The sequence below is a fragment of the Heterodontus francisci genome, chromosome 1, assembly GCF_036365525.1.
Source record: "Heterodontus francisci isolate sHetFra1 chromosome 1, sHetFra1.hap1, whole genome shotgun sequence".
NCBI lineage: Eukaryota > Metazoa > Chordata > Chondrichthyes > Heterodontiformes > Heterodontidae > Heterodontus > Heterodontus francisci.
This window is the reverse complement of record NC_090371.1, coordinates 136053455-136081151: the sequence shown is the minus strand read 5'-3', so window position 1 is coordinate 136081151 and position 27697 is coordinate 136053455. Positions and strand designations below refer to the sequence as shown.

At 43.6% G+C, this 27697-nt stretch overlaps 1 protein-coding gene across 9 annotated transcripts in view; it reads right to left on the bottom strand.

Annotated features, from left to right (window-relative positions):
* The window catches only part of LOC137372424 (amyloid beta precursor protein binding family B member 2-like), a 451769-nt gene that overhangs the window by 117368 nt on the left and 306704 nt on the right, over positions 1–27697 (bottom strand). For all 9 annotated transcript variants that reach the window (XM_068036322.1, XM_068036315.1, XM_068036330.1 and 6 more), the window contains 2 exons: positions 4387–4533; positions 3672–3799 (listed from right to left, as the gene is read on the bottom strand). In XM_068036322.1, the coding sequence (XP_067892423.1) occupies positions 3672–3799; positions 4387–4533 (275 nt within the window). The remainder of the gene's footprint in view (positions 1–3671; positions 3800–4386; positions 4534–27697) is intronic.

The following is a 27697-nucleotide window of genomic DNA, read 5'->3' as shown; positions in this document are numbered from 1 at the left end:
CTCATCATAGGACAACCCTCTCATCCCAGGGACCAATTTAGTAAATCTTCGCTGTACTGACTCCAGTGCAAGTATATCCTTTCTTAAATGTGGAGACCAAAACTGCACACAGTATTCCAGGTGTGGTCTCACCAGTTTCACATCCTTTAAAAAATATTCTGCTTTTCTGTTTTTACGACCAAAGTGAACAACTTCACACTTCCTTACATTATACTGCATTTGCCATCTAGTTGCCCACTCACTTAGCTTGTCTATATCTCTTTGCAGTATCTCTATGCCCTCCCAGCAGCTTACCTTTCCACCAAGCTTTGTATCATCAGCAAACTTAGATACATTACTCTGTCTCTTCATCCAAGTCATTAATATTGAGTGAAAACAGCTGAGGCCGCAGCACTGATCCTTGTGGCACCCCACTATTCACTGCCTGCCAACTTGAAAATGCCCCATTTATGCCCACTCTCTACTTCCTGTCTGTTAACCAATCCTCTATCCATACACAGCACATACAAGCCTGCAGATTCAGCACATAGGAGACTCAGCAACTTGTATTTATGTGGTGTCTTTAACGTAGTAATACGTCCCAAGGCACTTCACAGGACCTTTATAAAGCAAACTTTTACACTGAGACACATAAGGTAATATTAGGGCAGATGGCCAAAAGCTTGGTCAAAGAGGTAGGTTTTAAGGTGCATCTTAAAGGAGGAAGGAGAGTTAGAAAGATGGAGAGAGGGAATTTCAGAGCTTAGGGCTTGGCAGCTGAAGGCACGGCCATCAATGGTGAAGCAATTAAAATTGGGAATGTTCAAGAAGCTAGAATTAGATGAGTAAAGATATCTCGTAGAGCAGCTGGAGGAGATTACAGAAATAGGGAGGGGCTCGGCCATGCAGGCATTTGAAAACAGGGATTAGAATTTTAAAATTGAGGCATTGCTTGACCAGGAGCCAGTGTAAGTCACAAGTAAGGATATGGGCAGCAGAGATTTGGATGAGTTCAAGTTTACAGAGGGTAGAATTTGGGAGGCTGGCCAGGAGTGCATTGGAATGGTCAAGTCTAGAGGGAATAAAGGCATGGTTAAGGGTTTCAGCACCAGATGAGCGGAGGCTGGGGGGGATTCGGGAGATGTTACGGAGATGAAAATAGGTGGTCTTAGTGATGGCGCGAATATATGATTGGAAGCTCATCTAGGTGTCAAATATGACACCAAGGTTGTGAACAGTCCGACTCAGCCTCAGACAGTTGCCAGAGACAGTAGCTAGAGAATGGAGTGTGAAGCAGGGTCCAAAGACAATGGCTTCATTCTTCCCAATATTTAATTGGAGGAAAATTCTGTTCATCCATTCCTGGATGTAGGACAAGCAGTATGACAATTTAGCAACAGCAGAGGAATCAAGAGAGAGGGTGGTGAGGTGGAGCTGGGTGTTGTCACTGTACATGTGAAAACTAGCACTGTGTTTTTAGATGATGTCGTCAAGGGGTTGCCTGTAGAAGAGAAATGGAAGGGGGCAAGGGAAAATCCTGGAGGACACCAGAGGTAACAATGTGGAAGTTGGCAGAGAAGCCATTGCAAGTGATACGTTGGTGATGATTAGATATATAAGAATGCAGTCAGGTGAGTGCAGTCCCACACAGCTGGACAACAGAGGAGAGATGTTGAATGAGGATAGTGTGGTCAACTATGTCAACTTGATTTGCTCACTCAAATTATATTATACGTGTGAACTCAAGACAAGATTCTAGCTCCAGAAGTCATCAAAGCCTTGATCCAGGTATGGATACAAGAGCTGAATGCCAGAGGGCAGGTGACAGTAGCTGCCTTTAACATCAAGGCAGCATTCAACTGAGCATGGTACCAAAGAATCCTAGAAAAACTGAGGTCAATCGGGTCAAAGTGAAAACACACCAGTGGCTGGAGTCATATCTGATGCAAAGGAGGACGGCCATTCACAGCCACAAAACATCACTGCAGGAGGACCTCAGGAAAACATCCCCACTCCAAACATTTTCAGTTGCTTCCTCAAAGACCTTCCCTCTGACATAAGGTCAGGATTGGGCTGTATGCTGACAATTCTGTTATACATTCACAATAGCTCTGATAATGTAGCAGCCCATAGCAGTCTATCACAGTATCTGGATAATATCCATACTTAGGCTGGCAAGTGATACGTATTGTAAATGATGCCTATCAGATAATGACCAACATGAACGAGAGAAAACCCAGCTATCTCTCCTTAACCTTCATCAATATCATCATTTCCAGGTCCCCCTGCATAAACATTCTGGGGTCACCAGTGACCAGAAGCTGAACTAGACTAGCAGTATCAACATCATCACTACAAGAGGAGGCTGGGTACTTTGTGACAAATGGCTTCCATCTGTCTCCTCCTCAAAATCTCTCCACCATCTACAAATCTCAAGTGAGGAGAATGATGGAATTCTCACCACTTGTCTAGATGGCTGCAGCTACAAAAATACTCAAAAAGCTCAACACCATTAAGGTTTTGATAGTTTGATTGAGTTGTGCTCCTGCCACTCGACTCAATACCTACCAGCAGCACACAGAGGCTGCAACATGTACAGTCAAAAGAATGCACTGCAGAAACTCACCAAGGTTATTTGACAGTACCTATCCCCTCTGTGACCTCCACCATGAAGCAGAATATGAGCAGCAATCTTGTGCAACAACCTGCCTTTAACATATATTCCACGATCTTTGCTGAATCAGAATCATGGAATTCTCCTACTTATTGCGACTGTGAGAGAAGCATCCCCACAGGACTGTAGTATTTCAAGGCAAAGGCCCACCATCACCTTCTCAGGGCAACTAGGATGGCAATAAATGTGCCTTATCTGCATCACCCAAACTTCAAAAGCACAGTAAAAAGAAAAAGCCCAAAGTGATGTATATATTCAGTTTGGCCATAAATAGGACTGATCGTTTCTTTTTTTCTACTATGAAATGTAGACTAGTAAGCCTCAAAATAGCTCAGTAAACAGGAAAACAAGATAATTAAACAAGTAACCGTTGACATTTCTAATATTTGTTAGTTCCGAAGAAGGGTCACTGACCCAAAACGTTAACTCTGCTTCTCTTTCCACAGATGCTGCCAGACCTGCTGAATGGTTCCAGCATTTCTTGTTTTTATTTCAGATTTCCAGCATCCGCAGTATTTTGTTTTTATTTAAAACAAGATAATTACTGCATATGGATAAATCTTACAGTTTCACTTCTGCAAACTAAGATTAGTTTATAGGCATAGACAGCAACATTGTGCAAAATTACAAAATGTGTATGTTTTTCATCTTCAAGTGCTAAACAATGATATGGAATGTACAGAGCCATCATGAAATGTATGAATCCTGACATACAAGAGACATCATAGTAAACTATCAACCTCACCACACCAGAATACACCCAACTACATAGCCTGGTGATGCAGCATTCTGAATAAAACCATCCAGTCATCCATTTACAAGCATGTTAAAAGAGTTTAACATTTGAAATACTTAAAATCCTTATAAACTACCTTTCTAAGCCAATATTCAACACAGTCACTACGACTGACGTTTAAAAACATTTCCTACTAATGCTTAGTCCAACAGCTGCAGATAAAAACTGAGAAGACATGATCTAAGCTAGCAATTTGTGAAATCTCTAAAATTGAGCACTTACCGCCCATTGTCACGGCCCACACCCCATACACGAATGCTCACAATTGGCTGAGAATGAAGAACAGTACGATCCATGGGGTCGATTAAATTCAACATGTTATTTTCCAGGATGAGGTACATGTCTTTACCCTGAGATTCAACAAAAATAGGTATCATTTATGTCCACTTTCCATTTGTCTGGTTGTTCAACTTCATCCCATTGCTAAAGAAACTCAAATAACTTTACATCTGTTTCATTATCAACTAGAAATGAGAATTGAAAAGTTATTGGAAAACAGTTTACCAACTCTTCCACACGTCCTTTCTCAGGATTGTAATGTGTCTACTCGTGCTTTTTTCCTCTGACTCCAGCCCTTGTGCATTCATCCCCATCCTCTGTCCTGCCACTAGCAGCCACATAGGCCCCACACTCATGAATTTCCTCCATAAACCCTTCCAGCTCTCCAACACCCTCTTCTCTTTTTAGATGCACTTTAAAACCTATCTCTCAGGCTAGATGTTTGGTCACCTCTCCTAATATCTCCTTTGACTCAGCATTCATTAATTTGCTGTTACAACTCAATGAAGCACCTGTGGATTTTTTTCCATATTATAAAAATTTTAGAAATGTAAATTGTTTTATGAACAATTGAAATTATTGACCACCAAACTAATATTTTATTCTTTTACAATGCTTAAATCTGCTGTAACTAGGAATTAGAATCACTATCTCTTACCTCTCCCCAAATCCCAACAGTGTCCCTGATGTCATTTTTACAGTAGGAGAGCTGCCGGATGCAGTTATTCACAGCAACACTGCTCTTGCCAGGTGCCAGGTCTTCCTCTGCCATTTCTACCCAACCCAGGGAACGCACAGCGAAACACTGCAATATAAGTAATTGAGAATTAATGTTCCAAAATACTTGAATACAACATTGAAAACTTTCAGTAACACAATTAAAATTCAGTTGGTCTTAACAAATGGGCACAGTTTAATTTGTCTTTTTTAAAAGAAAGAAACGATTTTCATCAAGTACAATATATCAAGGTTAAAGACTTCCCCATATCAGCTTTGATACCAAGCTGGTTCAGACTGAACTTATACTGGAAGACTGTCAATAAAGGGCATCCAAGGTCTGTAAATAAATTCTCAGATCCCTCAGCTCACAATAAAAGAACCAGTCTAGAACAAGTCAAAATCATGATGGGGTATATCTACAATTGATGACTGATGGAAAGAAACACAACTTCAACATTTTAGAGGTGAGACAAAAACACTGTTAATCAGTTTGAAGATAGAACACTCCTTAGTACTTTATGTCAAATCACTTGCTAATGGAATCAGAGTTAATAAACTAATTGTACAGCCCATCAAATAAAACAAAAGCCACACAGTACAGACTGTAATGTAATGTATGGTTCCCCATTTAAAAAGAAACTGTGAGGGCGTTATGCCCTTAACCTTGTTAGTCCTTCTAGTCCCGATCCCATTCCCTTGGTCAGGTACAAAGAACAAAGAAAATTACAGCACAGGAACAGGCCTTTCGGCCCACCAAGCCTGCGCCGATCCAGATCCTCTATCTAAACATGTCGCCTATTTTCTAAGGGTTTGTATCTCTTTGCTTCCTGCCCATTCATGTATCTGTCTAGATACACCTTAAAAGACGCTATCGTGCCCGCGTCTACCACCTCCACTGGCAACGTGTTCCAGGCACCCATCACCCTCTGCGTAAAGAACTTTCCACGCATATCCCCCCTAAACTTTTCCCCTCTCACTTTGAACTCGTGACCCTAGTAATTGAATCCCCCACTCTGGGAAAAAGCTTCTTGCTATCCACCCTGTCTATACCTCTCATGATTTTGAACACCTCAATCAGGTCCCCCCTCAACCTCTGTCTTTCTAATGAAAATAATGCCAATCTACTCAACCTCTCTTCATAGCTAGCGCCCTCCATACCAGGCAACATCCTGGTGAACCTCCAGGTACAGAAGCAAATGTGATTGGTAAGCTAATCCTATCTGTCTCTGTACAACTGGCATTCCTGAGCATCAGGATTATTCCCTTTCTTTATAAATTTTCATTTATAACCCTGTTAAATAAAATTCTATTTTTATAGATCATTAATAGTAGAATATCATTGACAATTCTACTGTGAACAAAGCTTACCCAGGGCAAATTACACTATTAAAGTAGGGTTTTACCATAAATCCTTGATGGAAACAAATTCCATTCTAATTGTTAAATGTTGACCTGCTATTATTTCCAACTTTTTTGATAGCTATTAAGTATGTTAAATAAAAGCAGAAAATTCTGTATATACACATCTGGTTCATCATCACCTGTAAAAAGAGACAGGTTGGCATTTTGAGTCATAACTGTTTCAACTAGTTTCACATCTACAGTACTATAGTCACAGGATAAAGACACAACCAATTTGTTTTAAGAACAAAAAAAATTGTCCCAACCGAAGTTTGGCTTGTGGTACTGAGGCAATGGCACTGTTCTAATATCTCTTGCTCAATGTGGGAGCTCAGGGACACGGCTGATGTCCCTGACTCCTTCACGTGCTGGAAGTGTGTCCAGCTGCAGCTCTTGTTAGACCGCATGATGGCTCTGGAGCTGCGGATGGACTCACTTTGGAGCATCCGCGATGCTGAGGAGGTCGTGGATAGCACGTTTAGCGAATTGGTCACACCGCAGATTAGGATTGCTGAGGGAGAAAGGGAATGGGTGACCAAAAGGCAGAGAAAGAGCAGGAAGGCAGCGCAGGTGTCCCCTGCGGTCATCTCCCTCCAAAACAGGTATACCGTTTTGGATACTGTTGAGGGAGATGGCTCACCAGGGGAAGGCAGCAGTAGCCAGGTTCATGGCACCGTGGCTGGCTCTGCTGTTCGGAAGGGCGGGAAAAAGAGTGGAAGGGCTATAGTCATAGGGGATTCGATTGTAAGGGGAGTAGATAGGCGGTTCTGTGGTCGAAAACGAGACTCCCGAATGGTATGTTGCCTCCCAGGTGCACGGGTCAGGGATGTCTCAGATCGGCTACAGAACATTCTGAAAGGGGAGGGTGAACAGCCAGTTGTCGTTGTGCACATAGGCACCAATGATATAGGTAAAAAACGGGATGAGGTCCTCCAAGCAGAATTTAGGGAGTTAGGAGCCAAGTTTAAAAAGTAGGACCTCAGAGGTAGTAATCTCAGGATTGCTACCAGTGCCACGTGATAGTCAGAGTAGAAATGAAAGAATAGTCAGGATGAATGCGTGGCTTGAGAGATGGTGCAGGAGGGAGGGGTTCAGATTTTTGGGACATTGGGACCGGTTCTGGGGGAGGTGGAACTATTACAAATTGGACGGTCTACACCTGGGCCAGACTGGAACCAATGTCCTTGGGGGTGCTTTTGCTAACGCTGTTGGGGAGGGTTTAAACTAATGTGGCAGGGGGATGGGAACCAAATGAGGAGGTCAGTGGACAGTAAGAAGGTAGTAACTAAAGCCTGTAAGGAACTAGATAATGAAGTCAGCGTGACTAAGGGAAAGAGTAGACAGGGAGCAGATGATGAACGCAAAGGGACTGGTGGTCTGAGGTGCATTTGTTTTAATGCAAGAAGTGTAGTAGGTAAGGCAGATGAACTTAGGGCTTGGATTAGTACCTGGGAGTATGATGTTATTGCTATTACTGAGACTTGGTTGAGGGAAGGGCATGATTGGCAACTAAATATCCCAGGATATCGATGCTTCAGGCGGGATAGAGAGGGAGGTAAAAGGGGTGGAGGAGTTGCATTACTGGTCAAAGAGGATATCACAGCTGTGCTGAAGGAGGGTACTATGGAGGACTCGAGCAGTGAGGCAATATGGGCAGAACTCAGAAATAGGAAGGGTGCGGTAACAATGTTGGGGCTGTACTACAGGCCTCCCAACAGCGAGCGTGAGATAGAGGTACAAATATGTAAACAGATTATGGAAAGATGTAGGAGCAACAGGGTGGTGGTGATAGGAGACTTTAATTTTCCCAACATTGACTGGGATTCACTTAGTGTTAGAGGTCTAGATGGAGCAGAATTTGTAAGGAGCATCCAGGAGGGTTTTCTAGAGCAGTATGTAAATAGTCCAACTCGGGAAGGGGCCATACTGGACCTGGTGTTGGGGAATGAGCTCGGCCAGGTGGTTGAAGTTTCAGTAGGGGACTACTTTGGGAATAGTGATCACAATTCCGTAAGTTTTAGAATACTCATGGACAAAGACGAGTGTGGTCCTAAAGGAAGAGTGCTAAATTGGGGGAAGGCCAACTATACCAAAATTCGGCAGGAGCTGGGGAATGTAGATTGGGAGCAGCTGTTTGAAGGTAAATCCACATTTGATATGTGGGAGTCTTTTAAAGAGAGGTTGATTAGCGTGCAGGAGAGACATGTTCCTGTGAAAATGAGGGATAGAAATGGCAAGATTAGGGAACCATGGATGACAGGTGAAATTGTGAGACTAGCTAAGAAGAAAAAGGAAGCATACATAAAGTCTAGGAGGCTGAAGAAAGACGAAGCTTTGAAAGAATATCGGGAATGTAGGACCAATCTGAAACGAGGAATTAAGAGGGCTAAAAGGGGTCATGAAATATCTTTAGCAAACAGGGTTAAGGAAAATCCCAAAGCCTTTTATTCATATATAAGGAGCAAGAGGGTAACTAGAGAAAGGATTGGCCCACTCAAGGACAAAGGAGGAAAGTTATGCGCGGAGTCAGAGAAAATGGGTGAGATTCTAAACGAGTACTTTGCATCGGTATTCACCGAGGAGAGGGATATGACGGATGTTGAGGTTAGGAACAGATGTTTGATTACTCTAGGTCAAGTCGGCATAAGGAGGGAGGAAGTGTTGGGTATTCTAAAAGGCATTAAGGTGGACAAGTCCCCAGGTCCGGATGGGATCTATCCCAGGTTACTGAGGGAAGCGAGAGAGGAAATATCTGGGGCCTTAACAGATATCTTTGCAGCATCCTTAAACACGGGTGAGGTCCCGCAGGACTGGAGAATTGCTAATGTTGTCCCCTTGTATAAGAAGGGTAGCAGGGATAATCCAGGTAATTATAGACCAGTGAGCCTGACGTCAGTGGTAGGGAAGCTGCTGGAGAAGATACTGAGGGATAGGATCTATTCCCATTTGGAAGAAAATGGTAGGCTGATGGAGAAAGTGAAGTCGCATGGGGTCCAGGGTGTACTAGCTAGATGGATAAAGAACTGGCTGGGCAACAGGAGACAGAGAGTAGCAGTGGAAGGGAGTTTCTCAAAATGGAGACGTGTGACCAGTGGTGTTCCACAGGGATCCGTGCTGGGACCACTGTTGTTTGTGATATACATAAATGATTTGGAGGAAAGTATAGGTGGTCTGATTAGCAAGTTTGCAGATGACACTAAGATTGGTGGAGTAGCAGATAGTGAAGGGGACTGTCAGAGAATACAGCAGAATATAGATAGATTGGAGAGTTGGGCAGAGAAATGGCAGATGGAATTCAATCAGGGCAAATGTGAGGTGATGCATTTTGGAAGATCCAATTCAAGAGTGAACTATACAGTAAATGGAAAAGTCCTGGGTAAAATTGATGTACAGAGAGATTTGGATGTTCAGGTCCATTGTTCCCTGAAGGTGGTAACGCAGGTCAATAGAGTGGTCAAGAAGGCATACGGCATGCTTTCCTTCATCGGACGGGGTATTGAGTACAAGGGTTGGCAGGTCATGTTACAGTTGTATAGGACTTTGGTTAGGCCACATTTGGAATACTGCTTGCAGTTCTGGTCGTCACATTACCAAAAGGATGTAGATGCTTTGGAGAGGGTGCAGAGGAGGTTCACCAGGATGTTGCCTGGTATGGAGGGCACTAGCTATGAAGAGAGGTTGAGTAGATTAGGATTATTTTCATTAGAAAGACGGAGGTTGAGGGAGGACCTGATTGAGGTGTACAAAATCATGAGAGGTATAGACAGGGTGGATAGCAAGAAGCTTTTTCCCCAGAGTGGGGGATTCAATTACTAGGGTCACGAGTTCAAAGTGAGAGGGGAAAAGTTTAGGGGGGATATGCGTGGAAAGTTCTTTACGCAGAGTGTGGTGGGTGCCTGGAACGCGTTGCTAGCGGAGGTGGTAGACGCGGGCACGATAGCGTCTTTTAAGATGTATCTAGACAGATACATGAATGGGCAGGAAGCAAAGAGATACAGACCCTTAGAAAATAGGCGACATGTTTAGATAGAGGATCTGGATCAGCGCAGGCTTGGAGGGCCGAAGGGCCTGTTCCTGTGCTGTAATTCTCTTTGTTCTTCTATCCCAAATTGCTCATTGTTACATGTAGCTCATGGAGAAGAAGTAGCGCCAATCTTTTTTTATGTTCTATTGCAATAGAAGTAGAAACTTGTTTACTAGCAGCTTCAATAATTTGAGCATAAATAAATTCATTAGATCTTGTCAATCAGTGGAGCAATGGTGAAATGTGGACACAAAGAGAAAGTTTATTAATGCTGACTGCAAGAAGTTGAACGTACTAATAGAAAACAAGCACTTCAGTGGGATGAAAAAGAGCCTTTTGTATCCAGATGAAAGTGAGACATTTATAGAATTCTGCAATATTAAGCCAACCTGTCTTTTACTTCCTCCATCTTGAAAAAAAGCTACTGTATGTTTGTCTTTTAACACATTTAAGTATGACAATATAGCTATGTAGATAAATATCATTTATTTCATGATTTCAATTACAGTCATGAAAGGAGCCCTGTCAGAGGTACAATTCCCAAAAAGATCTTTGGTAACTTAAAGTGCTGTTACATTAAATAAAATAAACTGTGAGCAAATCACAAGTTTGCCATGGTTCTGGAGAACTAATTTACACTGTCTCAGACAACGCGACACAACTCACAATCTAAGTACTAATGAATTAATATGTGTGGGGAAAGCTAACATGATATCCATACACTTTGAGCAGTAGTGAGAAAGCTGGTGAGGAGAAAAAACACATTTTCTATGCAGGAATCTGTAAATTACTGTAACAGCTATTGGTCCAGAATAGATTAGTGGAGATATTATTTATTGCATCCCAGTACATGGTTATGCAGAGTTAGATTCATATTTGATTACATCTGAATTTCATTGAGCCAGTTGATCTGTTAAAAAAGGGGGAAAACTGCAGCATTTGGCTTGAGAACCAATATGCATCTTTTTTTTTTTTAAAAGATCTGTTCTTGGGTTGTTGGTGACACTTGTAAGGCTGCAACTCTTGCCCATCCCTAGTTGCCCAAAGGTGGTCATGGGCCTTCTCCTTGAATCACTATAGTCCTGGTGCTCCGATATCAGTGCTAATATGGAATTCCAGGATATTGACCCAGTGACAAAGGAATAGCAACGTATGTTCAAGTTGAGATGGTGAGATACTTGGAGCAGTACTTGGAGATGGTGTTCCCATGCCATTGCTGCTCTAGTCTATTTTGGTGGAAGGGGTCACAGATTGGAAGGCATTGTCGAAGCAAGCTTGCGAGCTGCTGTACTGCATCCTGCACATCATGCATACTGCAGTCAGAATCTGATGGAGGTGTTGGAAACTTAGTCCAATGGAAGGGGCACCAATCCAGAAAACTGCTCTGTTCCAGATTGTATCGAGCTTCTTGAGAGGTGTTGTGGTTGCGCCAATCCAGAGGAGTTGGTGAATATTCCATCACACTCCTGATTTGAGCTTTGGAGATTGCAAAAGAGGTTTTAAGGAGTAAGGTGAGCCCTCTTCCTAAAGCAACTGGCTTCTGACCTGCTCTTGTAGCCACTGTATTTATATGGCTGGTCCAATTAAGTTTCTAGTCAATGGTGACCTGGAAGATGCTGATGGCAGGGGGCTTAACAGTATTGCTGTTGAAGGTCAAGGAAGATGGCTCGGCTTTCTCTTATTCAAGACGGTCGTGACTTGGACTTTTATGGCACAGATGTTACCCAAGTGTCAAGTAATAACTGCGGCTGCGATGATTGGTCTCTAACAACTATTTGTTTTGGATTCTGGACAATTTTCCATATTAATCAGGGAGACAGTGTCATACCTGAACTGGAAGGGATTGGCTAGCTCTGGTGCACAGGTATTCAGCAGGACAGTCATAAGCTTTGTTGTGTCCATTGCACTGTAATTCTGGAAAGAAATTAGAGCTAGGCAAAGTGGACTGCCCATATTCCCATTTACACTTAAGGACCAGAATTTTACTTGGATGCAGTGGCTCCGCCCACTGGCTAGAAAGCTGGGGCAAAGCTCGCCTCCACCAGGCCTGAAAGCCATGCTGCAAATTTTGCATTGCTCAGTGGCTGCAGTCATTTGCTTCCACTCCTCTGAGATAGGCAGTCCCAACTCCAAGAGCTGCCAGCCAATTAGAGGACCAGGAGCAGTGGTCACTGCTGGGACTGCACCCAGCGAGAGGAGCCATGATGGACACCGGTCTTGGAACAGGTAAGTGGTGTCAGGGCTCGCTGGGGGTGGAGGGTTTGTTTCAGCAGGGGTGGCCTATGCTGGGTCACAGTTTGCCCCCGCAGTCTGCAAGGAGTCCACCAGGTATAACTGGACAGCCTCGTCAGCTGCCAAACTATCCATCTTCCACTGGTAAGATAGCAGGGTGGGTGGGGTGGGGGTGGGGGGGTTGCTGGTAGGCGATGGGCATAGCACCCCCGCCATCATCTAGGATTAAATGCCACCCACACCCCCCAAGCCCATTTGCGGGTGGCGGGGGGCGTAAAATTCCAGCCAAGGAAAGGATGTGTGCTTTGGATATGAAACTCTACTGACCCAAAAAAGTGTCCCACGTTTACACTCCAACTTAAGTGTTATACCAAAGCAGAAACCACTTTGTTGTGATACTATACTTGCTACTGAAGTTACTCAAGGTAAATGCATCTGAAGTGAAAAGACTGCAGTATCAATATTGAGCCAAAAGAATTCACTGCAAACATGGTCACTTCCAATACGAGTTCAAACCAAATAATAGTTAGTATAAAATAGCTGGATGTGACTGCACAATGCTGCCATCAAGTGGGCATCTGTTGACATTAATGGGCCAGGTTTTACTGCAGAAGAACAAGCTAACTGTGACTGTTGTTAGTTAGACTTGTCCCAGCATCCCTCATCTCAAAAGATTTTTCCCCTGTAAAGTTGCTGAAATTGCAAGCTGATAATGGTGCAGCAAGGGAACAGGGCATCTGAGTGAACCAGCGAGATTTAATGATTGGGGACTTAATACAGGAAGGACTGAGAAGGAAAGGAATTAAAGGAAATGAATTCAATGTCAAATCACGTACAGAAAGAGAAATAAAGAGAGGGAAAGAAAGATTGGATAAAGAGAGCGAGAGAGAAGAGAGACAGAAAGGAAAAGAAAAATACTTGAAATTTAAAATCTTGAAAAATTCAAGACCTGAAAGAATGTAACTTCACACATCATAGGTAATGTCAGGGCCAGAGGTTGATTGGCAGTAATTAACAATTTTCACACTGCAAAAAGGTTACTTGCACCAATTGATATCCTCAAATATCTGCAACGGATTTGGTTCATATCTACCATGCAAATACAGCAGCTTCATGCCATTCAATGCATGTTGATTGTGAGGCAGGCAGCAAAATGTTGGCCACAATTTTACACCCCCCCCCCCACAAAGAGTGGTATGGAGTGGGAAGCTCGGGAGGCCCTTCCCGACCTGCCCCCGCCTTTGCTGCTACTTCACACAGGGTAGCGGCGAAGAATGGCCCACCTGCCCCAGGCCAATCAAGACCCTCACGTGGCCAGTTAACGGCCACTTAAGGGCTTCCGTCTGCCGCCACGGGGATTTTACCCTTGGCTGGAGGGCGGCCCAGGCCCAAGAAAAGCCACCAGTTAAAGGTAGGCGGCTCTCCGATGACCTTTTGGGGGGGGGGGTCCCAACAATCCCCAACACGCACCCCGTCCCGCCAATCGACCACCCTTGCCTCGCCGGTGCCTGATCAATTGCCCCCGGCGAGGCCCCAAAAACTTACCCAGTCTCCAGGGCTCCCCAACATCTTCCATCTTCAGCTAGATTGCAGTCCCTGCAGTGGCCACCGCTCTCAGTGGGACTGCTGGGACAGACAGCTGCCGGCCCGCTGACTGACCTGCAGCTCCGTTAGGCGGGATCACCTCTTAATGAAGTGGAAGTCCCACCTCAGACCAATTAAAGGTTTGGGGACCACAAAATGCGGTCTGGATCCCCCGGCCAGGCAGAGGCAGGTTTGCCACCAACTTTTCAGTCGGTGAACAGCTCCCGTCCACCAAGGGTAAAATTCCAGCCATTGTTTTTGCCAAGCTAACTGTGAAGCACAGGAACTTGGACAACAACTTTCAGGTATTAGCATTTAACCACACATCTACTTCTTGCCTGAAGTTGCTGTACCATTTACACTTAAAGAACGGCGGGTGCTATTAGCCTGACTATTATTTTGACAGCAAATTCTGGCTCAATATTTAACAAGTAGATGGCAACATGTCTGCCTACAAACCACACAATTTACATTTTTATTCAACTTCAACCAGCTTGGTCATTTCAACGATCAGTATTTCGGTGCAATATCATCCTTTGAGTTCCTAATCGGCCCCACAAGTTCCATACTGTAACTGCTGATCCTTCAACTACGGTTCTCACAGCAAAAACAAACTTCCATTACAAATAAGTTCATAAGTTAGGTGAAAACTGCAGCTACAAATACAACTGGATTTTTCACTTATCGAGTACAAATGGGTGGAAAATCTAGTCCAGCATAAGTCTGCTGTTTGTAACACATTTACAGACAGGCTGGCCCCAATTATTCAGTTAGCCCATTTTCCACAAAGCAGGGATGTACCTTTGTTAGAACTAACTGCCAGTACACTCCAGGAATACACTGATCATTAAAGGGTCAAGTCATTCAGCGAACACCAGCTGCCACCCTCCATAATAGAAGCATTGGCTATCTGCACACTTGATCCGAGGCAGAAGTATACTGGTGCCCTTGGCCCAATTTTGAGCGAAAGGAAAAATTTAAGAGGAAACTATGTTAAATACAAAAATACAAGCAACCCAATTGTTTGTTCCATGATAATATTATCTTCCTACAAAGATAGTGACAATAATATTCAGGGTGAACATTAAAATATTTGCTTCGGTAATTCAAGGTCATTATAAATTTTAAATGAAAAGAAAAAAGCTCATATATACTACTATATAAAACTTCAATTTTACATAGTTATGTTGTCCTCGGGATAGGATCACCTTGACACAAATCAAATTATTTGGTAGAATGCCACTTCCAAGCTCTTGAATTCTAGACTGACCTAATTCAATGCATTAGTTGAAATAGCCTAATCAGTCATTTATTCAGACTGTTGACATCTACAATACTTAAAGGATCCTGAATTAATGTTAGGGGAATAGCTATTGTTTTAATAATTTTGTGGGCAGAGTTAACACCTTGCTGGATCAATACAGGTTTGGACGCAGCTGAGTTAAGATGAAATTCAGATTTTCAGTTGGGTACTTGAATTTCTATTGTTCAAGGGTTAAATTTGATGTTTCTTTTTCTTTAGTTCTTTCATGGGATGTGAGAATTGCTGGCAAGACCAGCATTTGTTGCCCATCCCTACCTGCCCTCGAGAAGGTGGTAGTAAGCAGCCTTCTTGAAGCATTGCAGTCTATCTGGTGCAGGTACTTCCACAGTGCTGTTTGGAAGAGAGTTCCAGGATTTTGACTCAGCAACAGTCTACACAGATTTGAAATAATTCACCAGAACAAATTCAAATCTACCGCTATAATAAAGTGACAATAACTGTGAGGGCATCATAGGTTTCACTGTAAGTGATTAAAATAAAGGATTTAACCAGAGAAAAAAGGTTTCATACACAAGATATCCTGTGAATTCTCAAGCCAATTTAATGCGAAATAATGGACTATGTCATGGCACCCAGTAAGAATGGTATTAAGTCTGTTCAAATTCATTTCATTTAAGACTCTTTGAGCGAACAGGGACTCTTTCATCCATCAGTCTAATTTGCATTCAAAGCTATTTTTCCATTTGTATAAAAGTACTTAAATCACAACTCAAAATTGAATCAAAAAATACTTTCAGCCTGCCAACCACACAAAAATACAATACCATCTTAAAGAAAACATCTTGGGCTGGATTTTACCTTAGGTGGACGTGAATTCGCCACCGACATAAAGTGAGTGGCGAACCCACTTTAGTATAGCCCGGGCATCCATCCCGCATTTTACGGGTCCCCGGGCTTTAATTGTCCCAAGGTGGGACTTACACCCGCTTGAGGGAGGAGGTCCCGCCTCAGTGAGCTGCTGGCCAATCTGCGGGCCGGCAGCTCTTAATCCCAGCAGTGTCACTGGCAGCAGTGGCCACTGCCGGGACTGCAGCCCAGCTGACGACATAGTTCCAGGAGCAAAGGTAAATTGGGCATGCCTCACCAGGGGATCGGTCGTGCCCTGGTGAGGCTGGAGTGCTCATTTGGGGGGGTGGGGGGGGGCGTCTTGGGTCCCAAGGGTGGGTTGGGAAGCGGGGGCGGCCCTCAATTGGGCACCTGTGCCCGACTGCCATGACCTCCTGCCCCTGGCGTGCGGAAAGGCTGGCAGCTATCACTGGGTGGCCTTTCACGACCCCAGCACGCCCGCTTGCCATGGATAAAATACCCGTGGAAGCGCGCAAGGGCCCTTAAGTGGCCACTTAAGGGCCTTGATTATAGCAATCGGGAGGTCGGGGGAAACGGCCCGCCTGCCCGAAGCCAAAATTTACTGGAGGCAGGAGCGGGGTGGGTAGGCCTCCCAGAGCCTCCCGCTCAATTTTACGCCGTCCCCATGCAACCATCTGACTCGCTGGGGCGGTGTAAAATTCAGTCCCTTAGCTCACACACAGGAGCAACTCAATGGTGTCTGATGCTAAGACAAGAAAAACTAAAGGGTTACCCTGCAAGGTGCAGGATAGGAACAGAAAACTCAAAATAAATCAGACTTTTTGATTTCTTCATTTTGTTCACACTTCATAAAGCATGGGTAAGTTAGATAGAAGAAAAACAAAGCCACTCTCATGCCCCCGTGATTTTAAATGGTTTGTGACGTTTGCCAAACAAGTTTGCCAGCCTAACTTGAGGTCATCATTCAACAGCACTGTACTAGTTACTGCAGCAAAGGTTTTCCCAAGCAAGGTTAAATTGAGAGCACTTCATCACGGCATTGCATTATTTATCGAAATTCAAATTTTGCCAGAGAAGTTGTATTCATCAGGGCGTTAAAATCATCTCAGAAGCATTGCTATCATAATGATTTCAAAGGCTGCTTGGAATGGAATACCACTGGGCTTTTACTGAAGCACCAAGTAACTATTTTGTGTTTGTAAATCAATTTTTCTTTGTGCTCATCAAGGTGAGGAATACTGGTGGTGGGAATTTTGGGCACTCAGTGTCAGCACCAATAATTTCCAGGTCAGGTGCAGCCAAGCTGGATGCAGAGCAAAGTTCCCTTTCACTTAAGACCCTTACCTCCCTTTACTACAACCTCAGAAGAGTAATTCCATTTTCCACACTAGCAATCCCAAGGCATCTCAGACTGAGGTTGTCAATCCACGTGGAATGAAATCAAGTCTCCAAACTGATTTCACATAGGTCTCTAGCCAGTAGACAGAGACGACATTTCATACCATCAATCTGCACTAGATTTGAATTCAGGTCCCTGGTATGAGAAGCCAATATCTAACCTGTCAACCAATTCCCCAAATATGGATGCCTGAAGGAATATTTGTAGATTTATAAAATTGATTTTGATTGATCCCTGACAATGATCAATTCCTGAACACACCATAACTAGTTAGATTTAATAAAATGTTTGGTTAACAGAACAGATTGGGAAAAGATCTAAATTCATAAAATCATAGATTTTACAGCGTAGAAAGAGGCCATTCAGCATCACACCTGCACTGCTTCTCAAAGTACTATTTCTTTCATCCCGTCCCTCTTTCCACGCAGTCAATTTTTCCCCCTTTTTTTCACATTTATTCGCTTCCCTTTAAAAGCTATTGTAAATCCTGCTTCCATGACTGTTTCTAGCAGGGCAATCCATGTATTAACATTGATTGTGTAAAATAACTCTCCTCATGCCTGCCCCCATTTTGTTCTTTTAGTGATGGGTTTAAATTTATGCTTTCTAGTTACCAAATCACTGACCAGTGGAAATAGTTTTTCCCCACGTAACTTATCAAAACTCTTCATAATTTTGATCAGTTTAATCTAATTATTTCTTCTTGTACTCTTTCATTCCCATCATATAATTTTGTAAAAACTGAAGCAAGTTCTTGTTTGGGATCTCAACAATCCCTTAATCCTCCATGAAAAGATTTCCATTCTTTTCTCTAATCAGCCCTACTTTTATTATTTGTTTATTATTTCATTTTATATTATTTGTCAATCTTTCTTCACACCCACTCTTGCCTTATTTTTGCTTCCCATATATAGTTTATATAGCCTGTTTAATTTTCTTTAGTATTATTTGTTGTATATTTGTCATATGCCTCCTTTTTAAGTCTCACATTAATTTCCTTAATCATCTGATGTGCTCTAGCACTTTCTGAACCGTCTTTACTTATGTCCATTTTGTACCTGAATCATCTCCCATTGTGTTCCTGGTCTTATCTGCAAATTTTCTTTCTCAATTATCTTGTTGAAATTTAGAACGATAGAAAAAGTACAGCACAGAAGGCCATTCAGCCCATCATGTCTGCGCTGGCCAAATAAACTATCCACCCAAACTAATCCCACCTTCCAGCACCTAGTCCATAGACCTGCAGGTTTCAGAATCTCAGGTACATGTCCAGGTACCTTTTAAAAGAATTGAGGGTCTCTGCCTCCACCACGATTCCAGGCAGCGAATTCCAGACACCCACCACTCTCTTGGTGAAAACGTTTCCCCTCATGTCCCCTCTAATCCTTCTACGAATCACCTTAAATCTGTGCCCCCTGGTAACTGACCTCCCTGCCAGGGGAAACAGGTCCTTTCTGTCCACTCTATCTAGGCCCCTCATACTTTTGTACACCTCAATCAAGTCACCCCCTCAGCCTCCTCCGTTCCAGGGAAAACAACCCAAGCCTCTCCAATCTTTCCTCATAGCTGCAACTTTCAAGTCCTGGCAACATTCTTGTAAATCTGTACTCTCTCCAGATCAATTATGTCCTTTCTGTAATGTGGTGACCAGAACTGCACGCAATACTCCAGCTGTGGCCTAACCAACGCTCTATACAGTTCAAACATCACATCTCTGCTTTTGTACTCTATACTTCGGCCAAAAAAGGAAAGCATTCCATATGCCTTCTTCACCACTCTATCCACCTGCCCTGCCACCTTCAGGGACCTGTGGACATACACTCCAAGGTGTCTCATTTCTTCTATCCGTCTCAATATACTCCCGCCTATTGTATATTCCCTCGCTTTATTTGCCCTCCCCAAATGCAATACCTCACATTTCTCAGGATTGAATTCCATTTGAAAGTTTTCCACCCACTCAACCAAAATATTGATATAATTCTGGAGCCCACGGCTTTCCTCCTCACTATTAACTACACGGCCAATTTTTCTGTCATCAGCAAATTTCCCAACATTTAAGTCCAAATCATTAATATATACGACAAACATCAAGGGACCCAACACTGAGTCCTGTGGAACACCACAGAAAACCGCTTTACATTCACAAAAACATCAGTCGACTACTACCCTTTGTTTTCTGTCACTGAGTCAATTCTGGATCCAACCTGCCACTTTCCCCCATATCCCATGGGCTTTCATTTTACTGACCAGTCTGCCATGCGGGACCTTGTCCACGTAAACCACATCCACTGCACTAACTCATCAATCTTCCTTGTCACTTCCTCAAAAAACTCAATCATTAGTAAGACATGACCTTCCCCTAACCAGGCTGACTATCCCTGATTAATCCATGCCTTTCTATCTGACAGTTTATCCCTGTCCCTCAGAATAGATTTTAACAATTTACCCACCACCGAGGTCAAACTGACTGCCCTATAATTACCTGGCTTATCCCTCGCACCTTTTTTAAACAATGGTATGATGTTTGCAGACCTCCAATCATCTGGTACCTCAACTGCATCTCGTGAGGATTTGAAGATGATCCTCAGCGCATCCACTATTTCCTCCCTGGCTTCCTTTAAGAATCTGGCAATTTATCCACTTTCAGGGATGTCAGACCCTCAAGCACTTCCTCTCTCATTATGCTTATCGTATCCAATATTTCACACTCCTCCTCTTTAACTACAATGTCTACATCAACCCTCTCCTTTGTGAAGAGGGAGACAAAAAACTCATCTTCTCTATCCACACATAAGTTCCCTTGTACATCTCTGATAGGTCCTACCCTTTCCTTAGTTATCCTCTTGCTCTTAGTGTACTGATAAAACATCTTTGGATTTTCCTTGATTTTATCTGCCAATAATTTTCCTGTCCTCTCTTTGCTTTTCTAGTTTTCTTTTTTACTACACCCCTGCACTTCCTATACTCCTGTAGGCTTTCTAAAGTATTAAGATATTTGTGATTGTCATAAGCTTTCTTTTTCTGCTTTAACTTACCCTGTAAGCTTTTAGACAACCAGGGGGCTCTAGATTTGGCAGTACCACCCTTAATCTTTGTGGAGACATGCCTACACTGTGCCCATAGTATCTCGCACTTGAATGCCTCCCACTGGTTTGCCACTTATTTTCCTTCAAGTAGCTGTATCCAGTCCACTTTTGACAGGTCAGCTCTGTTTGTTAAAATATGCCTTCCCCTAATTTAGAACCTTTGATTCTGTTTTATCTTTGTCCATTTCCATGATGATGCTAAAACTAACTGTATTATGGTCACTATCTCCAAAATGGTGACCCACTGTCACTTCATCCACTTGCCCACTTCGTTACTGAAGATTAAATCTAGAATTGCGCCCCCTCTCGTTGGGCTTATGTGCTGGCTAAAAAAGTTCTCGAACACAGTTCAAGAATTTTGTCCCCTCTGTGCCCTTCACACTGTTTGTATCCCAGTTGATATTGGTGTAGTTGAAATCCCCAACTATTATTGCCCTAAAGATTTGTTGTTCAATCACCCTCTCACTCTTTGGGGGTCTATATTACACTCCCAACAATGTAGCTGGCTCCTTTTTATTTCTGAGCTCCATCCATATGGTCTTGTTCGATGATTCATTTAGCATATCATCCCTCCTCAAAGCTGTTATTGATTCCTTAACTAATAATTCTACACCTCTCCTTTTTTATCTCCCCATCACGCCTGAAAACTCTATATCCAGGGATGTTGAGCTGCCATTCTTGCCCCTCTTTAAGCCAAATTTCCATTATAGCAACGATTGTGTGCCCTCAACTCATCGGTTTTATTTACTATACTCCTGGCATTTAAATAAATACCTTTTAACACTGCCAAATTCCTGTGTTGCACACTTTTTAACCCTTGCTTGTTCTGTCTTTCAGAGTCACTCACTAATTTTGCTAATTTTCTGCATCCTGTTCCTTGCCCTGAAATTGTCCTATTTAAGACTGCACTCAAGTTCCCATCCCCCTGCCAATCTAGTTTAATCCATCCCCAACAGCACCAGCAAACCTTCCAGCAAGGATATTTGTCCCAGTCCTTTCAGGTGCAGACCGTCTGGCTTGTACAGGTTCCACCTTCCCCAGAACCAGTCCCAAGGCCCCAAAAATCTGAAGCCCTCCCTCCTGCACCATCTCTCCAGCCACGCATTCATCTGGTGTATTTTCCTATTTCCAAACTCATTAGCATGTGGCCTTGGGAGTAATCTGGAGATTACTACCCTTGCGGTCCTGCTTGTTAATCTCTTTCCCAATTCCCTGAACTCAGCCTGCAGGACCCTATCCCTCCTGTTATATCATTGGTACCAATGTGGACCACCACCTCCGGTTGTGCACCCTCACCCTCCAGAATATTCTGTAGCCACTCGGTGATATCCATGACTCTTGCTACATCCAAGAACCACGTCTGTGATCACAGAAATGACTATCTATTCTTCTAACTATAGAATCCCCTACCACTATTGCTTGCTTGCCTTTTTTCCTCCCTCCCTGCACAGCTGAGTCACCCATGGTGTTCTGATCATGACTCTCACTGCCCTCTACACAGGAACCCTCCTTCCTATCAGTACTCAGAACTGAATAAGTGGGATGCCCTCTAGGAACTCCTGCACTACCTGCCCTGACCTTCTTGCTGTGTGGCAGCTATCCAGTCGCTCTCTGCCTGTGCTCACTTAAGCACTGGGTTGACTACCACCTGAAACGTGCTATCCATGAAGTCCTCCGCCTCGTGGATGCGCCACAGTGACCCTTATTGACAAAACTGACTTTATTCCCTACCTGAAAATTCCCCCCCAACCTTCTAACATTTGGCCTCTAACCCCTCCCCACAGACAATTAAAATGGTCTTCCATGCTTCCCCCACCCCTCCCACCCTGAAAATGTTATTCCTTCACCCCTCCCCACCAGGTTCTCACCTCAGAACTCCATACAGCAAATGACGAACGGCGGCCGTAAAATCGGTGTGGGACAGCCGCCGCCTGCAGGTAAGTTTATTTGCATCTCATTTCATTTAGGTTCATTTTAATATGCAGATGAAGGGCCTGCAGACAGGTTAGGGGGGGGGGGGCGCACAGAGGTGGTGGGCTTTTCTCGACGTCGTGGGTCGAGGCAGGCCTTTCCCCATAGAATTTTTACCAGCCCCCCTGCCACGAACCACAGCGTCGAGGGGCTGGTAAAATTCAACACAATATGTGAGAATCAGTCACTCATTGTGATTTTCCCGATTTGGCCAAGTAATGGCCAGAGGGCAGGCTCCCTATCCAATTAAGGATGGCGGGCCGGCTCTTGAAGCTGGAGGAGCAACAGGAGGCCTTCCAGCTTGAAAGCAGCATCAGGATGCCATGGCAAGTGTGTGAGAGAGAGAGAGCGCCTCTCTCCAATTTTTTCCACATTTAACATATAAAATGGCCTTTGCAGACAGACGGACAATCATGCGGGGAGGGGGGGGAGCCCCTCCACAGAGCAGCCTGTGGCTGCAACTACACCTAGGCAGGCAAGGGGGGGCCTCTAGATCTGCCTGGAGTGCTGGCCCCCTGATCTCCCACCAGGCCACCACCTCCAGGCAGCTAAACTGTCCCCCATTCCCTTCAGGGACCTGGAGGCCAACTGAAAAATCCCAGTTGGCCTCCGTTAACAGGCCTTAATAGGCCTTTTCGTAGTTTAATTGGTTACTCGCCGCTTGTGGGCAGGTACCCCTGCTGCCACCACCCCATCTCCAGGAAAATGGCCTAGGGGCAGGATGGAGCCAGGGAACCAGCACTCAGGCGGGCAGTGTGAAATTCTGCGCCTGCCCGCTTCTGTTCCTGCCCACTGCAGGGGCTAAAAATCCTGCCCCTGCAGTGCAACTTGATTACATTGTTACAAGAGTCTTTTGGCAAACTGGAGTATGAAACAAGTCAATTATTAGTTTTGGGGCCATTCATCATTTTCACAATAGCACAAGTTGTACAAAAACAAGGATCAGAAGGGTAGGGTATTGCTAATTTATGAATAATGCATCATATATATTCTAATCTTTCTCCATTTATTTTATTTAGCAAGCTGCGAGAATGAAAAGGAGCATGCATGGAAATATTTTGTGTACATGAAAAGGATGATGACCTATTAATAAATACTTGACATATAAGACTTTATTTTATTTGTGGCCATGTTTGTATTGACAGTTAGTAGTTAATTGTGATTCCTTCCTCTAGGCCAAATGTTTTTCTTTGGGCAGTGTGGGGGTAGATAGGAGTTTAACCCTCCCACAAGATCTTCGTTCACAGACACTACTTCAGTGTTGGACTGTTGAGTAGACTCTTTCAGATGAGATAGCTATATGTGCCTAGGCACCACTGCCAATTTCAACATGAGCCGGTATGTACATATGTCAACACTGAAGGAAGAACCTCTCTGGAACGGCAGTTTGCGGCCTTTCATTCCAACAGAATATGTTGTGACTGTCCTGATTAAATTTTAACAAAATAATTTGATGCTATACAATTGTTATGGAGATGGTCATTTTTAAAAAGAAACTTGCTGCTGTAATTCACTGGAAAACCTGACTTTCTTTTAAAGCAAAATTGAGAATAATAAAGGTGATAAAATGAAGACCTAATGCTTGACTTACTCATTGAAGTGCTGCTAGTGACTGCAATACTCAGCAATAAATGAAAACACACGTTACCATTCATTAAAATTACAGGCTCGTATTTGGTATCTTTAAAAAAAATACAGTTGGTGTATTTTCAAAATTAGTACAAATCAGAACTTTATGAATATATATATAAAAAATAGAAAATAACAAATTAATAACTCTATAAAACAACCATATGCACATTCAGAAAAATCACTTTTGACACTTTCTCTGAAGTAAAAGGCACTCAAGCTGAATTGATAAATAAGTGCTGCATTATTTATCCGCAATCCTTTTCCAAGGCAGCAAATGCATTTTAATGCTATTGTTGGCGCTTAGCCAAAATTCTGCTGCAGATGCCCACACTTGAGTCAGCCATTGCAGTCCTTGGCAGCAACATTTCAGCCAAACAGATTGAGAGCTAACAGTAACAAAATACCACCACCCCCCGTCAACAGTGACATTCAGAAAATCTGACTCAACTTTTCAGCACCAATTTTGTCCTAACTCATGGGGAATCAATATGCAAAAATAACTTCTGAATCACTGCTGAGAAAAAAAAATGTGTAGCTTTATATTCAAGCAGCATGCCGCTAATACAATATATTCTATTTTCTTCCATTACTTTTTAAAAATATTATAAAAAGTTGACCTCCATCCTTATGGAACTGTGGTTATACACCCAAGTTTACATGCCTTTTTTATAAAAGGTTCAGCAGCATCAGTTGCTCTCATATATCAAGTCACAGAATCGTTACAGTGCAGAAGGAGGCCATTTGGCCCATCATGTCGACACTGGCTCTCTGAAAGAGCAATTCCCTCAGTTCCATTCCCCTACCTTCTCCCCATAACCCTGCACATTCTTCCTTTTCATATAACTGTCTAATTTCCTTTTGAATGCTTCAATTGAACCTGCCTCCACCATGTTCTCAGGCAACGCATTCCAGACCTTAACCACTTGCTGCGTGAAAAAACTTTTCCTCATGTTACATTTGCTTCTCTCAGCAAATACTTTAAATCTGTGCCCTCTTGTTCTCGATTCTGTCACATGTGGGAACAGTTTCTCTCTATCTACTCTGTCCAGATCCTTCATACTTTTGAATACCTCTATCAAATCATCTCTCAGCCTTCTCTTCCCCAAGGAAAACAGTCCTAATTTCTCCAATCTATCTTCATAACTGAAATTCCTCATCCCAGGAACCAATCTCGTGAATCCTTTCTCCAATGCCCTCACGTCTTTCCTAAAGTGCATGCCCAGAACTGGACTCAATACTCCAGCTGAGGCCGAACCAGTGTCTTATACTAGAGTCCACAGCCCTTATTTTCCAGAGCTGTCCTCATATCCCTCAAAATCTACTCATTTAATTCCATAAGTCAGGGCTGTAACAATGATACTTTCTTGTGATCTAAACTGAACATTCATGTCCTTCACATGTATACCCCAGGTGCTTCTCCAATCTTTTTGAAAGCAGACTTGGTAAGGTGAGGCCTGCCAGGAATCACAAAGTTGCTTTATTTCACAGCAAGTGAACATACAGAGCAATCACGATGACTGGATTCATCTTGTTTAATTAGTACAACTTGCCTATGCATAATAATGAAAAATAACAAACATGCTATGCTTCCCCACATTGTAATGAGGGGTTACCACCATGTAATGAGTTCTTTTTATGTTGTCTGATGCAACATAAATGAGAAGCATGAAGTCCAGTTGGTTGAAGTTAGTAACAGCTATTATATACAGCACAGAGCTAACTATTTACAGAATCTGCCTCTGGGTGTTACAGTAGCAGAGTGACTCTGGCTGAGTCACATGACTGCAACCTGGTGCCTAGCTCATTAGCATACCAAGATCTTAAAGAGAAATCACTCTTAAATGCAATTATACAACATCCCCCTTCTTTCCAAAGATGAGTCTCGCATGCTAAAAGTAAAAATGCAAAATTATTCACACATGGATAGAAATTGTAAAATTTACAAATGTAGAGTCTTAAGAGTCCATATATTGTTTCAGTAGTTGGACAACTCTTCCAGATCTGGTTATGGCATAACCTTCTGGGGATGTGATTTCACCCTTGGCTGTCCTGGGTTTGCAGACATGCTATCGATGCATTGGCTGCGTCTTGTTGATCTATCACACCCCCACCATCAGAGCATGCTCCTTTGGTCCGCCGTGCACAATTGGAGTACTGCACACCTCTCTCAGTTGACTTTGGTTCCTTTTTAACACTGCTCCGCTAGATGTGTAATCTTGTAGGACCTAGGCTCACCGCACACTTCAGACACCTCCACAGGCAATCATGTTTTCATTGTGGGGTGTATGACCCTGACCTTTTGTCCCACGTGTAGCTGAGATATTTCTGCCCGTGTGTGGGTCATGCATCATCTTCATTCTCCCGTTTTTCAAGCTGTGTCTCCTGCATCTCGGAGAATTTGGACAGATGATGGCTTGGCAGAGTTGTCCACACTTGTCTGCCAAACGCGACCTCTGCTGGTGACGGTAAGCCCATATCCATATTTGCAGCTCTGAGGTGGAGCATGGCAACAGGAAAATCTTGTTTCACTGTCCTAAACTTTAGGATAAGTGCTTTGATTGTGCGGACCATTCGCTCGGTGAGACCATGAAACCTAGGATAATGTGGTGACAATGTCACATGGTTTACGGCCCATTTGGTGCACATATCCCTAAAAGGTTTGCCCATATATTGTATTATACTATAGCCATGACTATACTATAGCTATGAAGGCGCTCAGACCTAAAGAGCTGAGGCAATTGAGACTGCCTAAGGCTGCAAAAGTCATGACAGCTTCCTGGGAACCTTGCACACACTTGCATGAACTGCTTATGGTGGTCACACACGACCTGAACATTGAGCGAGTGGAAACCCTTTCTGTTCACAAAGCTGCTCTGAGGGAGCCTTAATGGCTACTTGAGTACAGACAATGACCCTCTGCACCTGGGGAAATCCAGCCATGGCCTCGAAGGCGACTGCCGTCTTGGCCTTACCAGCCTGATCCATTGTGAACTTGATATATTGGCCAGCCTGACAGTACATGGCATCTGTTACTTCCTTTATGCAGAAATGGGCTGCTGACTGAGAGATAATACCGAGATCTCCAGACAATCCCTGGAACAATCCAATGGCGAAAAAATTGAGTGGCAACGTCACATTTAAGACATCAGGCATTGGGTGGCCGCCACTTCACAGTGTTCTCAACTCCTGTTCCATAATTCTGAATAGCTCTGCCACCACCTCCCTAGAGAGACACAGTCTGCATAGGCATTGATGCTCAGACATCTCCACGAAGCTAAGCCTCTGCCAGTACACCCGCTGAGCTGGGTAGTGCCTTCTGCGACCAGGCTGTCCTCATTGTCCTTTGCGCCCTCCTTGTCCACCTCCAATGGCTTCCTTAGGCCGCTAGAGGACCCTGACTACTGCACAGCCACACCATGTGGCTGCATGCACATCTCCCACCCACTCTCATCCTCTGGTGGAGTCAGTGTCTGAAAGCACTAACCCCATTGCATATGAAGCCTCCTCTGCGTTGAGCCTCCGAGGAACCTTTGCCCCGGCTCCAGTGGATGCTTAGGACCTGAGTGACACCTTTCCAGCAGCAACAAATCACTTTGACCCAACCCTCTGCAGAGCTTCCAAATGTGATAGCTTGGCTTGGTTGAGGACACATGGTGCAGACAGGTTCTCAGACCTTCCCTTTATCGTCACAACCCAATAACTCGCCTTGTTGCAGTAGGCAAGCCTCCGAGACTCCTCAATTCCTGTTTGCCGCTGGTAAGATTGAAATCACCCAGCAAAATCCTACTC